Source organism: Camelina sativa, chromosome 16 (assembly GCF_030686135.1).
Source record: "Camelina sativa cultivar CO46 ecotype springtype chromosome 16, ASM3068613v1".
NCBI lineage: Eukaryota > Viridiplantae > Streptophyta > Magnoliopsida > Brassicales > Brassicaceae > Camelina > Camelina sativa.
The window spans coordinates 28,823,135-28,840,202 of NC_141895.1; the positions used below are offsets into that span (position 1 = coordinate 28,823,135).

Below are 17,068 nucleotides of genomic sequence, written 5' to 3' on the forward strand. Positions count from 1 at the left end.
TGCATTCCAATGGTATTGCAATTTCACTACTCTCTTTGTAATAATCTGGATCTTACATTTGGGACATGTAAATCTTTTGTTTACATGGGATCTGCTTGAAGATCAGATGTGTTAATGTAAAAAAAAATCTTAAATTTGAATAATGTGCATGGATTGGAAGTTGGAATATCAAAGTAGGTATACGTACGTGTATATATGGTTAAAGACGTTTTGGAAATTATAATAATAAATATCAACAGAACTGATGAGCGCCTCAACATTTTTTTCTATTCAACGTGAGAATTATTATATCGTTTGGTGGATTGGGACTATGTATGAGAGACCCTAGCTATCGTGTCGGTCGATCGGATCCAAGTTGCGCACATTCATCACCGTTCAATTTAACTTTATTACAATAGTGGTTTTTTTTAGATTGATCAAGTACAATGCGTTATAGTTGCAAAAAGAGAGAATATAATGCGTCGTTATTGCTATTTGCATGTATGGGTTTGTGTCAATTCACAATTCGTCATTAGAGTATGTAAAGGTACAACTTTGGAAAAAGAGTGTTGTAAAGTGTAGTTTAGGCTGAGGAAAAAAACTTAAAGAACTTATAAAAAAAAAGAATAGAAACAAATTGAATATATGATTTTTTTTGAATAACTAAGAGGTAAAAATATATATATATATATAGATTTAAACCGAAACTAAGTTAAGATTCTTTTAGATTTTATAACTGTGAAACTAAAAAGGAATAAAATCGAACAACTTGTTTCATAAACCAACCAAACCAAACTGAATGTATCGAAATCTATTAAAATTTATACTTGAAATCATATGTAACCATAATACTAAATATATATATTACTAACTCAAAGCATTGTTTATATCAAAGCTAACTTCCTTTTTAACTAAACTAAGCTGAGTCTAAACACCATAAAGCTTAAAAGTTACTTATATGATGGGTATCAATAATAAAAAATATGACAAGATGTTGACAAAAAAAAAAGAGTCCATATGACAAGATTAAAATAATTTTCAATAATCGAATTAAATTCGAGTTAAAAGAAAGCCATAAAGCAAACTGTTCATTAAACTTATGCGGTTATGCCTCTCTTGTTCTAAAAATCGGCCGCTAAGATGCTAGGCGTGTAGACCGATGAGATTAGTATATATAACCGGTAAAGAAAATTTAGAATGTGGTGTTCTTCTTTATATTGAATTCTTTGAACTCTTTAGCATAAGGTTATATTCATTGTACAAAGATATTTTGGCTGAATAATTTTTCTTTTCTTTTAAAAAATACTGAAAATTCAATGTAGTATATAAAAAATTTAGTCCATTTGATAACTTAATTGTTTTGTTCTTTCTTACTGATCTGAAAGTTTCGGATCTCTGACTTATGTGATGATATTTGTGGATGGTCTACAAAATACAGCACCTAAACCTCAACTTTAGACACGATAACATTGAAAACATATCCTGTTGATTATATTGATGGGATATTAAGGGGATGACAAGGAGAGTCCACTACGGTATTGAAAAAGTTTGGGTTAGCAAGTTAGCATGAATTAATCCAAAGCCATGTTGGAATAAGAGAACGACAAGTGTATTATTTACTTTGTCAAAACCATCATAACTGATCAACGACCATCATTAAAACGCTAAGAGTGAGTTATAAAGCTAATTAAAGCTTAGATTACTAAAAGCCATTATAGAGCAACGTAAGATATAAAGTGGAAAAGAAGTAGGTCTTGAAAAAAGTAGTCATCTCGTGTGCCTGCATTATCATGCAACTTCTAATCTTAGATAGCCATTATGGAAACAACTCATTACTTTGTCATTTTACTAGGAACTTTTCCTTATTGACTTATGGTTACTTAATGATGTTTAGGAGATTATTTTTTTTTTATTTTTTATAATCGGCTGTCTTTAATTTGCAAAACTTGAATATGCGCAATCGTGGAATAATACTTTAATTAATGTAGATAAAGAGAAAAATTATATGAAAATAAAAAGTTCTTGGTAGTCTAATCAAAATGACAAAAATCTACAATTTCAAAACAAAGAGGTTTTAGTCTTAAAATATACATAGTGAAATTGATCATCGAAACCAAGATTAATTAATATATTCCACGAAACTGGAGAAGGTGAACAACCCAGTAGAGAGATGCGTATTTCTAATTAGTTCCAAAATTTGAAGTTGAGACTCTTGCTGCGTCGAGGGAGATATAGTTGGCATATAGCAAAATAATGTTTTCAATTTTAAGTGAACAGGTGATTTATAGACTCTCTTTATCATTTTGCCTCTACTAATATTTTATTGTCGTTTGACTAATTTAATATAGTCAATTTCATACTTATGGTTAGCTCTTAGTTATTTACAGAATCAGTTTGTCAAAAAATAAAAAAAAAGTTATTAACAGAATCATCCACTTGACAAATTCTTGAGAGGCTCTTTCCTTCTATAGTTCTATAAATGTCAAACTTAAAATAATAGAAAACTATGACTACTTAAAGGATGATTGTCTTGCTAGCGTTGTTAGAGTCGACTTGAGGGTCCAAAACAGAATGGCATTGTGCTACCCCTGTCAAACGTCAGGGATTCAAAGACTTGTTAGATTCTGAAGTTGGTTGTGACATAGCTTTCCAAGTCGGAGTTGAAACATACGAAGCTCATAAACTGATTCCCTTATAAATTTCTCACAGCATGACATTTTCTGATTTCTTATTAACTGTAAAACCAAAGCTATGTTGGTGTGCTTTATATAATTGAGTATGCAAAGTATGCCATGAAACCTCCGTAATACATTCACGGGCCTTGCCCAATAAACATTAATTCAAAATAGTAGCCCACAACTCTACAATATACTCCACGTTAGCATAAATAGACAATGAGGTACACATTTGGTGCTAGTGTGTTGTGTATGACAGCATCTTGTCCATTCGTTACATACAATGGTCATAAATTAAGCGACTTTACATAAGACGTCTAATTTAGTCAGAATCATCATTCGCCTATTAACTTTTGCATAGAGTCAATATTGTCAAGCGTTTGGTATTATTAACTCTTTGGTGGATATATCAGGACTGAGGGTCTCCTTAGCATTTTTTCTGCGCATTGTACATATGAAAACAATAATAGAAAACTTCGTATATCGTTCACTTTTATGGACGAATCATTTGACGTGACAAAATATTCTAGAAAAGTTTGAACTAGTTGATGAGTAAATTAAAATCACATTCTATTTGGGTTCATTTCACTAGATGGTATGTATGTCATACAATAAAGCGTTATTAGATGAATTGTTATATTTCAGTTCCAAATTTCGATTAAAATATTCTATAATATCAAATTTAATATAGTATTTGAATCTTCATACAATTAGTTTAGTTCAAATTTCGATTTTAGTCATATAATTTTATTTTCAGAAAATTAATATTTACATCATTTTTTCGGTTTGAATCCAAAATTGGTTTTGGTATATATAAATAAGGGAATCACTAAAATCTTATTTTAAAAAACCGGTTCAATTGTTATTTTTTCGTTTAATTTGAATTTTGTCTGATTTGGTTTATCCGGATCAAACACTCTCTACTCTCTAGTTAACATTTAACCAAAAAAAGCACACAGGCAATAAGCTTTCATGGGGGAATCTTGATATGCTGACTCCTCATTCCTCACTAGTCACTCCTGTAAGAAAGTGTGACAATATTACTGACATGTATGGCAGCAAACAGAAGAAAACAAAGTAGAATTAATATACTAGCGACTGACTGCTTTAATAGTTCATTACTAGTTAGCAGAAAAAATTGAGAAACACAAAACTTTAACAGTTCATTAACCAAAATATATATACATCAAAATAACGTGAATAGAGCAATTTTGAAACAAGGGTTGTTTTCATAAGTGTTTTCATGAGTGTAAAATTAACATATTATAATAAGAACAAATTAACAAGTAGAAGGTGAGCTTTCAGCCATTTGCTCCTCCAGTCCCTTGGTTCATATCAATGTGGTTTTTTCAACATATACCGGATACCATACACATCTGAATCAAGTGTAAAAACATATAATTCAAAAAAAAAAAATCATAGTTTGGAGGAAAATGATAATGAATGAACACAACGAGCATATATGCTAGTTCTTTACAAGTTTTGTGGTTAATATGACATTTTCAAGTACAGAAAAACTATTGGAAACTGCAGACTTATTATATATATAGGTTCTATCATATCTGAGAGAGTCGATTTACATGCAAAAATCCTTGAAATTACAAGCTATATATATAGCACCGAATGGCTTGTAATCTCTCACTGACTTTTCATCATCATGCCTGGATAGGAAAAGATAGTTGATAATCTTCTAAGGCATGGACCGTGTAAGAAAAAGGATTGTAACGCAATAGTGAGGTAGCCAATCATTGTCCAAAACTTATTGATATGACTTGGTGGGTGGTGCAGACATTTTTTCTAGGAGATTTCTTGGATGCCATTAAGAATATTGTCGATTTGATACTTCTATATATAAAAGATTTGTTTCTTGTTCTTTTGAAAATCGTTACAACAAGTAGTAGCGACATAAATATATAGGAAAAGAATAGAGAGATAAAAAAGAGATGAGTGAGGGAGTTGTTGCTAGATCCAGCGAGAAACAAAGCCATTGATGTTCCGTTTAGACTTCTGGTGACGAAGACTGGACCACAGTTATTGTGTCAGTAAAAGGATAAACAATTTCACCTGCTCCTCTGCAGGATATTACATGATCATTTACTTAATTCTATTTTGTTTTAAAGTTATTTTGTGCATATTTTCTATATTTTATCAGATTTATACATGAAAAAATAGAATTGATATTTCGAGTCGAAGATGAGTCTAATCATACAAGTTGTAACTATATAAATGGATCTAATTCATTAACTACATAATAACACACACAAAAATGAACACAACTTAACAGCAAAAATCTGTCAATTATTTTTTTTGAACATCCAAAAATCAAGAAAAATAATATTTTAGAGTATTTAGCATTGTCGCTAATCTTGTTTTGGATAATGTATTTTTGATACCAAGATGCATGAACATCTATGAAACGTTTTTCCGTTGTGATGTCTAAACCAGACGTCTCTATTTTTGTTGTTTGCATGAACACTTTGACGGTAGTATTAAATTTTTAATATCTTAGTAACTCCAACATAAAATTATGAATGAGTTGTTAGATGCTCTATGAATTTTTTTAATACTATAAAAATGAGAAATACAGACGTCAAACTAAATCACCAAAATGACTGTGTTTTATTTCTATTTACGATTTAACATTATAAATATTTTGAAACTTTTTATTCACCTTTTCGAAGTGTATGTTCAGGTTTAAATGACACCTCAAATGTATTTAGATATTTAAGGTGGTATTTATATAGACTAACTTTAATATATAGAGCGTGCATGTTTCATAAACTCAATAATACAAATTTTCTTTATGCGACTTAAATTACAACTTCTCGTTAAATAATTAACACAATTATGCAATATATATATATACATACATATAAGTAAAATAAGAGGACGATGTTGATTTTTTTTTTAATTAAAAGGCATATGCAAATAAGATGGAAGATGAAGATTGAATTTTGAAATGAAACAAAGGCAAAGCCAAAGGCTCTCATCATTCTTCATTATTCGCACTCTATTACACCACTCTACCCTACCCACTCTACCCTACCCACTCTACCCACGTGTCATTCTTCCTCTCTCCAACCCTCCAACATCGATCATTCTATCATTCCTATACATGTCGGTATATTTTATCATTTCTCTACATTCTATTGTTTTCACAAATTATTACACCTCTATCGAATGTTATAGCTACTATATATATCTCATACTTTTTTTTCCTTTGAATACGTGTGTCCACCTAGTATAAAACTGAAGATAGAACTAATATGGTCTACATTTTATGCTAAAATAACCGAATAAACTGTATGAACACTTTGCCCCAAAAAAAAACTGTATGAACAGACGATTATCAACCAACATGGTCACGTTTTAGGATTCTTTTAAGTTTCCAAAATATTAAATATTCAGCAACTAGACATCATCTAATATATAACTCACCGAACACTTTATGTAACATATAGTATAAATACATGTTTCAAGGTCAAACTCGACTAATCTAGCTAAGAATGAACATGTAAACATTTCCGTAAATCCACATCAGATTAATTATTTCAGACGTAAATTTCTAAAAATTGAATTGAATCTGGTATTTTGGGGAGTTTACGTTCCACTTGGATCCTCAAACACCTAATTAACTACCACATGGAATTTATATTTTATTTGTTAAAATATATCATTTATAATAACATTTACAACTATGTTATATGAAAATTTTCTTTAAAAATGTAACATCGCCTTTAATTTATGGTAAGTTAAATGAAGATAATTTCTAAAAACAGTATAACATTAATCTTAATTTTGCTCTATATATATTCTTTGTTATAAACTATTATTGTTCAGTGGATGTAATTGAGTAGAGAATGTAGTTTGGACCTCTATTGTCATAGGGGTCTCTCTGTGAAAATAAAAAAAAGGCACTGCCACTTCTGTGAAAATTTCAGAGAGTGAATGGCAAAACTTGTCACGGGTGACGTCATCAAGACAGCAACAACCACTAATTCAATCTTGATGGTTTACGAGACTACACCTAAGCATTTTAAACATCTTTTATCTCATTTTGTTTTTGTTATGATTTCTCCCAATTTCTTCTCTGCCTCTTCTTGTAAATATCAAATGAAATTCATTTTTTTCATTTTTCACTCGAAAAGTTGCAACCTACCACACAAATGTTTACTTTTGTTACCACCTATAGTTTATGTACCATCTAAGTAACTAGGGATATGTCTATATTCATTTGGTATATAGCAAATGTTTTTTTCCCACAAGAAACATGGACGGCGCAAATTTACAATAAGTGTTATGTGTGTTCTTATACAATAAGAGAAAAGAAAATATTCAACGTTACAAAAGCTTAGAGGTGGAGGTTTTGTTCGTTTGCCTCTTCATCTGAACATGGACGAGAATAGTAACCACATGAAATGTTGCGACCGATGATTATGTGATATATACATACCATTCATCCATATGATTTATCAATAACTAGCAATGCAGAAAATTTTCTATTACTAAGATTTATTTTGTTATTTCTGATAACTACGATGACTAAACGAAAAAAAAACGGTGGTTTTTAGGACTGCTTTATAAATCAAATACGATAAATTTGATCGTCACTGATGACATGTGAACTATTTCTTCTTTTTGTTGCTTTCCAAGATCATGAACACCACAAAATTGATATGGTTATCCATTACGAAATTGCATTCATTTGAAATGTTTTAAAAACCTAAAATACTGTATAACTAAACAATAAGAAGCTGTGAGATCGTCAAAAAAAAAAAAAAAAAAAACAATAAGAAGCTGTGTATGGTCTATTCTCGTGAGAACTTCATTATCCTTAATTCTGTAACAATTGCATAAATAAATAAATAAAAAATCACAGGGGTCAATTTGTTGAACAATAATAAACATGCAATGTTGGTTAAAAAATAATTTAAAATTCGGCGTGGTGCCTTGTAAAGATACCTGAAAGCTCGAATCATAATTCTTTTGTATAATGGTGGTCAAAATATTATGATGTTCTTTTAGTGATTTTGTGTAATATTCATGATAGTTATCTCTATCGAAAAAAATTGAGTCGGATCACTAAATGTATATATAGATTTTATAGCTCTCGAGTTTGTATTAGATTATTGGGTTCTGATCTTGATGGACTCGCTAGTTGGTAACTGTTTAGCAAAATAATAGACCAAAGCACATAAGAATCCTAGAACACGGTATGCGTGAAGGTGCACCTCTTGGATATAGTCAGTATAATGGTTGTAGAAGCCAAGCATACTTAAAGAAGAAGACTATATATATACGTGAAGGGTGCACTTAACATGTTTTGCTTAGACAACACAATGATTTTATTAGTTTTTACAATCTTGAGAGGCTTGTGGTGGGTTTTGTCTTACCATGCTTATGAATTATGATGTGTATTTCTGGAACGTTAAGCATTTAATTTGGTTCTTATACAGTTAGGGAAAAGCAAATTGTGAGAGATGTTTATTGGCAAGATTCATTTGAGTATACCTCATTTAATGTAATATGTGAATGAACTAGCTAGTTACTACTAGTTGATCGAGGTTGTAAGTGTTGAACCAAAGAGTGTTTTAGTGATTTTCTTAGAAAAAATATAAAATGATAGTAATATATATATATATATATATATTAAAATAATCCGTAAATACGGGAAGCAATCACAGAAAAAAAAAAAAAATCCACTTTAATTTATTGGCAACAACAACAACAACTACAAAGTACATAAATCCTCTAAATTCTAATGTTTTTAATAAATATATTTGGGAACGTCTTTTAATATTTTTCTTCCTTTATCTCTTTTGTTTTTATCTAAAAACAAAACTTTTAGGATATTACCTCAAAAAAAGAAAAAGAAAAAAAAAGATTAAATTAAATTATTCGTCTACCACCATCGGAAAAAGACAAAAGACTTCGACTACCCCACTCAGTGGCACAATCCTGTAATTTCTACTAAACATCAATACCCTTTCTCGAATTCATCGTCTTCTGTGTTTTTTTTTTTTTATTATTATTAAGAAGACAGTACCTTTTCCTCCATTTTCATTACCTTTTTTATTTTTCACCAGGAAGCACACAAAAGAGAGAAATAAGCTTCATTTGATTTCTTCTTGTTTTGAAGAAGCTAATTTCAAATGGCTGGTACTACTGGAATCTTAAAGCTTGAAGCTTGGAGTATCTTGTGAAGAAGAAGAGCAAAAAAAAACCAAACTTTTTTTTGTTTTCTGGGTTTTTGAGTTTTTCTTTTTCTTTTCCTACTTTTTTTTTTTTTTTTTATAATTACGGGAAGTAATGGCTCGGAGTATGATCGCTTTTAGTTTAGATCCTGAGAGGAAACAAAGTGGAGGACTTAGAACAAAACAAGCTGGAAGAGGATCTTGCCGTGGAAGTTAGTCTTTGTTCCTCAATCTCCTTAAAAGAATGTAAATAATGTGTTTTTTTTTTTTTTTTTTTTTTTTCTCTATAGTTTATTAGAGATTTGTTCGAAATTAAGTTTTCTTTTTTTGAAGTTAAAAAAGTTTTGATTTTTTTTTTTTTTTTTTTGCTGGGCAGTTTGAAATTGCACTGTTGTAAGTGAAAAGATCGTTCTTGTTGGAGCTAAAGAGAGAGAGAGAAGAGAAGAGAGAAAAGCTATGGGAGTTTTACTACAAGAAGCTTTGAGGTCTATGTGTGTTAATAATCAATGGTGTTATGCTGTTTTCTGGAAGATTGGCTGTCAAAATTCTAGGTATACCATTTTTGTCATTTCTCTTCATTATTATTGTTGAAATGGGACTTCTTTTTTTGGGGTATTTTAGCTAAATGTGTTTGTTTATGTCTCTTAGATGTGCCAAAAGTTTTGAATATTCAGTCAAACATATTCAGTTTTCATTTTTAAAGACTTGTTTGTTAGTTGAAAGTTTGGGAATTTGAGTGGGTATAAAACTCAGATCTCGAGGATGACCTAGAATTATTTGTCTCTGTTTTCCTGATTTCTTGGAGTTTTGTGTTTGGTTTGATCTTGTTTGTCTCAAAGAATCTTTCGATTTGTTGTTGTTGTTTTGTCGACCAAAAACCATATCCTTTTCATTTGGTTATGTGTTTTATGAATTGTCTCAAGTTCTTAACTCTCTTGTCATTTCATTTTTATTTTCTTGTCTTTGTTCGTTTTGTCTTTGTTTAGCTCAAAATCTTTTTCTTGTATTCTAACTTAACCATTGTTACATCTTTTTTGTCGTGTGTATATTCTTTATATTCCATTTAATCATATACTTTTCGATTTGTTTCTTTTTGTGCAGCTTGTTGATTTGGGAGGAATGCTATAATGATACCGCATCAAGCTCACATCCGCGAAGAGTTTCTGGACTTGGTATTGATGCACAAGGGAATGATAAAGTTCAATTGCTTACAAATAGAATGATGTTAAACAATCGAATTATTTTGGTAGGCGAAGGGTATGTATTCTTGTACTGCCCGTCTATTATGTTTATGAAGTTTTTATGAATTTGATTATCTGAGTAGCTCACACGAACTGCATTTTCAGGTTAGTTGGCCGAGCTGCATTTACTGGACATCATCAATGGATTCTAGCAAACAGTTTCAACCGCGATGTTCATCCACCTGAGGTTATTAATGAGATGCTTCTCCAATTCTCTGCTGGTATTCAGGTGTGACAATTTCTTCCTAATTTGGATACTTGAGTATATATACATTTTCAAGCTAATCAGAAGTTTGACTCGTTCGATCTCAGACTGTTGCAGTTTTTCCAGTTGTTCCTCACGGTGTTGTTCAACTCGGTTCCTCTCTGCCTGTAAGTTTTGGCTATTTAAGTTAGTTACAAGTTACATTGTTATGTAAAGGGGGATTCTTGTTCTTAACTAAACGGTTTTGTGTTCAGATTATGGAGAACTTGGGGTTTGTGAATGATGTGAAGGGTCTTATCTTGCGACTAGGATGTGTTCCCGGAGCTCTCTTATCTGAAAACTACAGAACTTATGAACCTGCTGCTGATTTTATTGGAGTGCCAGTGTCCCGGATAATACCTTCTCAAGGACACAAGATCCTCCAATCTTCAGCTTTCGTAGCTGAAACTAGCAAGCCACACTTCAACTCCACTGGATCATCAGATCATCAAATGGTTGAAGAAGCTCCCTCTAATTTCGTGGATGAACAGATCAAGCAAGCAAATCTGAGAGATAGAAATGAAGGAGGATGGCAAAATACAATGGGTTATCTAACACCTGCGGAAGTTGCAGTACCTTCAACAAATCCAGATGCATGGCTGAATCAAAACTTCTCTTGTATGTCTAATGTGGATGCAGCAGGGCAACAACTCCAATGTGACGACATCAGTTCCAAACGCTCCCTTGGAAGCGATGACTTGTTCGATATGTTGGGTTTTGATGATAAGAACAAAGGTTGTGACAACAGTTGGGGAGTTTCACAGATGAGAACTGAAGTACTCACTAGGGAGTTATCTGACTTTAGGATCATTCAAGAAATGGATCCTGAGTTTGGCTCTTCGGGTTATGAACTTTCAGGAACAGATCATCTGTTAGATGCTGTGGTCTCAGGTGCTTGCTCCTCCACAAAGCAGATCTCGGATGAAACATCTGAGTCCTGCAAAACCACTTTGACTAAAGTTAGTAATTCTTCGGTTACCACTCCATCTCACAGTAGCCCTCAAGGTAGCCAGTTATTTGAAAAGAAACACGTGCAACCACCGGGGCCATCATCGGTGTACGGGTCTCAGATCAGTTCTTGGGTTGAACAAGCACACAGCTTGAAGCGTGAGGACAGTCCAAGGATGGTGAATAAGAATGAAACTGCAAAACCAACTAATAACCGTAAAAGGCTTAAACCAGGAGAGAATCCAAGACCAAGGCCTAAAGATCGCCAGATGATTCAAGATCGTGTCAAGGAGTTGCGTGAAATCATACCAAACGGTGCAAAAGTAAGTGAAAAGTTATCAGTATTCTCAGCAAACTAAACAATCCATTATAAAGATTGTTACTAACAAATAGGTAAATGTGGTTCTTGATTAACAGTGTAGCATTGATGCACTCCTCGAACGTACAATAAAGCACATGCTCTTCTTGCAAAACGTCTCGAAGCATGCTGATAAGCTGAAACATACCGGGGAATCTAATGTAAAACGAATAGTCAGAATTTTGGTTTCTCTATTACAAGTCTTGTGTATCAGTGTATGTTCTTACATTTTTTTGTGCTGTTACAAGATTATGAAAGAGGAAGGTGGAGGAGCAACATGGGCTTTTGAAGTCGGGTCAAAGTCTATGGTGTGTCCAATCGTCGTAGAGGATATAAACCCACCTCGCATTTTCCAAGTTGAGGTAACATTACTGCCTAAATGTTTTAAAAGAAACAATTCATGGTCTCGGCTTTGTTTTCATCAAATCTTTTTTTCGTGACAGATGTTATGCGAACAGCGAGGATTCTTTCTAGAAATAGCTGATTGGATCAGAAGCTTAGGGTTGACGATCTTGAAGGGTGTCATCGAAACTCGAATAGACAAGATTTGGGCTCGCTTCACCGTTGAGGTATATAGTATATATAAGTTACAAGTTTGTTTAACTTGGAAACATGAGATATTGTGCTAGTATGTGTCTTATCTAAACTGTAACCGGGTTGATATTGTATCGTAGGCAACTAGAGACGTGACGAGGATGGAGATATTCATGCAGCTAGTGAATATCTTGGAGCAGACAATGAAATGTGGAGGCAACTCTAAAACTATTTTGGATGGTATCAAAGCTACAATGCCCCTACCGGTTACTGGTGGCTGTTCAATGTAATGACCGTACCGGTTTGGTTAAAGCTTTTGATTTATATAGAGGTTACGAGCGGACCGCTCTCAAGGACAAGGACTTAGGCTCGCTATGACTAACTTAAAAGAGTCAGTCTGAAACAGAGATGTCTGATTTTTAAGTGTTTTCTTTTTCTTATTAACTTTTTGTTTGTACATTTTTTTTTGCGATTTTTGGGAATTATCATTTGTGTGGAATTTTCACTTTTTAATTTTATGTTTTGGACTTGTAATTTTATTAGTTAAATTTATTTTTCAACCAGTAAGAGTTCAAAAGATTCGATTCACCAACAAAAAGAGAGTTCAAAAGATTCACGGATTTCAAAACCGGTAAAAGAACCGGTCCATCAACAGCTTTAACAGTACACAACAAAGCTACACATGTTACAAGTAACTTTATGTTACTTTGATTAGTAACTCTATGTATATAATTAGCTTATTATTATTAAAAAACAAAAAACAAGAAGCTCTACTTTCAATAAAATCCACTCTTCTTTATTAAGAAATGTGAGGCCTATAAGAAAATGCTAACAATGGTTAGTTATAAAATATAATACTTTAGTTAACAGCCTTATAATGTGCTGTCATGTGTCTTCAAAACTACACTAATCTGATCTCTAATGGATGTCTTAATCCATTCCTAAGTTTCACATTGTTTTGCATACTGATTAGTGGATCCAAACTAGTCTTGAGACTCTTGACCTCAAGATACAATTTTAAAACTGTGTTTTTGTTTGTTGTCTCAATATGCTTTATTTACCCTTTTGAGGTACCTAAACTTTGCTGCAAAAGGTGCATGAACATCTTTGTGTCTTGCTTTAGCCTTCTCTCCACTCTACAGATTATGATGGGATAATCGACAGCACATTATGACTCACAAAAATTCACATTATAAGTTTTTTTTTTCTTTTCTTTTTCCTTGGGCCCTTCAATTTTCTTCCTCACTTTTAAAATATGCTTCCAATAATACTTTATCAAACAGTCTACTAGAGATAATTCCCCACTAGGCTACAGATGTATATTCTCTTTTTTTTTGGTAAAATGTATATTCTCTTTATATCTTTATATATACAATATGCACCTTTTTCAGTTGTAGAAATTAACCGCAAGTTGTATTATTATTTTTATATAGGTGAACTGAATAAATAGATACGAATATTAAATTCTAAAGGGATGTAGCAAGATTTGTCTTGTTTGAGATTAAAAAAACAGTTATATATACTAATAGGGAAATTAGTATATGAAAATTTATTTTATTTTATATTAAAAATAAAAAGGGCATTTTTCTTTTTTCTTCGTTTGCGTAGGGCATTTAAATACGCCAGACGGCCCTGAAAGAATCGAATGTTTTTAAACATTGCCCAATGATGGAAATCTTGGCATAATGTTTCAATAGAAGCATCAAATGTCGTTGATGATGTTGATGAGAAGTTTACGACCTATACGATAGTCTATATAACATTAATACGTGCACAAAAACTAGATCAAGTTAGGATTTTATATTTTTATTAATTCTGTAATGGATAATAATATATAACAAACCATAAGACATCCTTCCCTAAGCTTCACAACTCGATACTAATAAAAATGAGGAATATCTTATCTCTATCTAGTATATTATTATACCGTGTGGGAACCTCTGATCCATGCCATGTCTCTACTCACTCAAGTATGACCCCCATTACAGTATATATTAACATACATAACTTTAAGTCAACTATAACATATGTATATTTATTAAAATATAAATGGATTAAGGTCTTTTAATGATACCACACTTTTCTTACTCCAGTGAAATTTTATCTTTTTATCTTTTTTTTCTTTTTGTTTTTTTTTTCCTTATGGCAAATCGCTTGTAGAGTAAAGCAAAAGCAACGAAAGTACTATTTGCTTAAATATTTACATAATGTTGTGGCAGTAAAGCACTTATTCTACCCAATTTATCATTATAGAGAATTCTACAGCAAACAGTTGATGTATATCTTTTACATGTTGTTAGAAACTAACGGCTGCTATGAAAAAGAGATACTAATGGATGTTACCAATGCTTTCTTGCAAAATATAAATGCTCACGGATATATCTTCGATTTTCTACACACAAAAAAACGAGTTTATTGTTTATAGACTACATAAGTCACGCTTTAGGTTGAAACAAGCTTCACGACAATGGATCTTAGATTTTACGTATGGTTTTCAGTTTTCACGTAGTCCTTGGTTGATACTACTTTGCTGTTAAATATGAATAATTCATGCATCTTTCTTGCTTTACTGATGAGATAGTTATTAATTATATTGCTTTAAAATCTCTTATGTTTGGTTTGTGCAGTGAGTTCAAACATCAAGGATCTATGTCCGTAGTTTTTTTTTTTTTTTTTCGTGGACTGTTAGTGACAAGTTCTTTCAAGGACATATCTTTCTTTTGAGGAAGTAGACACTGGATCTATTAGAAGATGATGCATGCTCGTTTAACTTGTAAGCAATTTTGTTCTCGTATATACATGCAATTCTTAGGCCAATTAAGTCAGTTTTTCTTTTTTTTTTCCACGATCATATATAGTGATGTTCATTTTCTGTATGCACACTGACTTCCGAAACATCACAAAGCTTCTTCACGTACGTACGTAGTGTATACCGTACATCACTACTTGTCTACTTTTACTCAAGAGAAAAATATAAAGAATGAAATGAAGAATTAAAGTGTCTGATTTGAGGCTGAAACGAATCTAGACATCGACTTAATTATGAAAGAGGAAGAAAAAATGATATTGGAATTTGATTCCTTGTTACAACTTACAACATAGATAGTGAGTGCGGTGACTCAGCGCTTGCATTTTCCATGTCATCCGATCCTACTGCGCCACTTGTTATAAATTGAAGTACGAAACCATCAAAATCATGAAACCAAGCTAGAGTCAATGACATTTAGCTGTTAGTGAATTATTTATTTTGCATTTAAAATATTCTTAATTTGTTATATAGGTTGAAATCTGCTAATCTTAGGTATCGGATGCAAAAACTAGATAAATTCAATCTAAAGATGTTTTGACATGAATTAGGAAAATTATGAAACCAAAGTAGTTTAATAGGAAATAGGTAGGAAATTCACGATATAAGGGCATGCGCTACTTAGTTCTTATAGGACAACTTGAGGTTCTGTTTCCCATTATCACATACCAAATCGATTTGATAAGAAGTTGGGTAAGTATAGTTTTGGAATGCGGCAAAGAGACAACTCATCTACTTTAGCACATGTCGTAATCCAAATAGAGATGAACTATTATTAGTGGCCTTACATTTAAAATTTTAGTGGTCATTCGTAGAATGAGCTCTGATATTTGTATAGCTTGCATATAATTTGATAGAAATAGAGTTTATGTGGCTTCTTTCACTAAGTTATATAGTCTACAATTAAAAATTTCCTAAAGGATCATCATATATGGATGAGTTAATTCTAAAAATTTAATAATTTGACGAGTTGAAAAGAGTACAATCACCTTTTTCCTCATTTGGGTATGGAGGCCGCAAGTTGAGCTAGCCCAGTGATGCAAGAACTTACCACGGTCCATCCCTGATTTGTACAACACCTCTCTCTAAATGTTAGAAATACAAGGACACTTTTCTCACGAAAATCAGTTTACATATATATTTAGGTGCTTGGAGAGTTTTCTTTCTTTTTATTAAAATTTGTATTATATATATCGCAACGGAGAACTATTTAAAGCTTAAATACAGTACGATACAAATCAATGTACTGAGAGTCATTAACAGCTTCTTGTACATTAATTATAAGCTGATCATATATGACATGTGTTGATATTGAGTTTTAATAAAGAAGTATCACACATCTGTCAAAAAGTGGAATCATAGTATGTATGTCACTAATTAATGACTTAAACTCAGCATATTTGTAACGCTGAGATTCGAAAACAATATACACTAAGGTTTCTAACATGGGAGTCGTTTGATTAATTTGTTTTTCTATATGATGCAAGAGTTAAAATAGAGGAGAGGGAGATATATGAAAACAAATCAAGAAAAGTAGCTTGTGAAAAAAAAAAAATATAGCTTGTGGTAAAGCTCAAGAACGAAGAATCATCCTTGAACAGATAGAGACTGAATGTTTTCTTGTGTTATTAACAAGCCACAAAGGCAAAGATATATACAAACCTAGACTTGGTGAAGAAGCTATAGACTTAAATGCCTAATTACAATAACGATATCAATTAGAGATATGTACATCTATATGATCATAAATGAATAGATAGCATTTCCTTATATAGCGAGGTTGTATTCATTCTAATACTCTCTCTCAAGTTGGAGACTGAGGATCGTGAAGGCCCAACTTGCCAATGAGACCTTCGAAATCCCGACGTCCTAAGGCTTTGGTGAAAACATCCGCAAGCTGAGACGCTGAACAAACAAAACGAAGTCGAATGAGTCGAGCTTTAGCTGTGTCACGCACGCTGTGACAATCGAGTTCGACATGCTTCGTACGCTCATGGAAGACTGGATTTGCAGCTATATGAATCGCTGCTTGACTGTCGCAATACAGATCAATCGGTTGGGCTTGCTGGACGCCTAAATATTCTAACAA

The 17,068-nt window shown here is 32.3% G+C and overlaps 1 protein-coding gene across 2 annotated transcripts; it reads left to right on the top strand.

Annotated features, from left to right (window-relative positions):
* The first annotated feature begins 8,600 nt into the window (after positions 1 to 8,600).
* On the top strand, positions 8,601 to 12,736 carry LOC104752623 (transcription factor LHW). Of its 2 annotated transcripts, none has more exons than XM_087491580.1 (10): positions 8,601 to 9,094; positions 9,225 to 9,399; positions 9,950 to 10,105; positions 10,195 to 10,318; positions 10,402 to 10,461; positions 10,549 to 11,604; positions 11,699 to 11,800; positions 11,888 to 12,001; positions 12,083 to 12,208; positions 12,314 to 12,736. In XM_087491580.1, the coding sequence occupies exons 2-10, from the start codon at positions 9,305 to 9,307 to the stop codon at positions 12,461 to 12,463; spliced, it is 1,983 nt and encodes a 660-aa protein (XP_087347706.1). In that variant the 5' UTR covers positions 8,601 to 9,094; positions 9,225 to 9,304; the 3' UTR covers positions 12,464 to 12,736. The 2 variants fall into 2 exon arrangements, with proteins under 2 accessions (XP_087347706.1, XP_087347707.1); XM_087491581.1 differs by having other exon boundaries at positions 8,646 to 9,060.
* Positions 12,737 to 17,068: the final 4,332 nt, after the last annotated feature.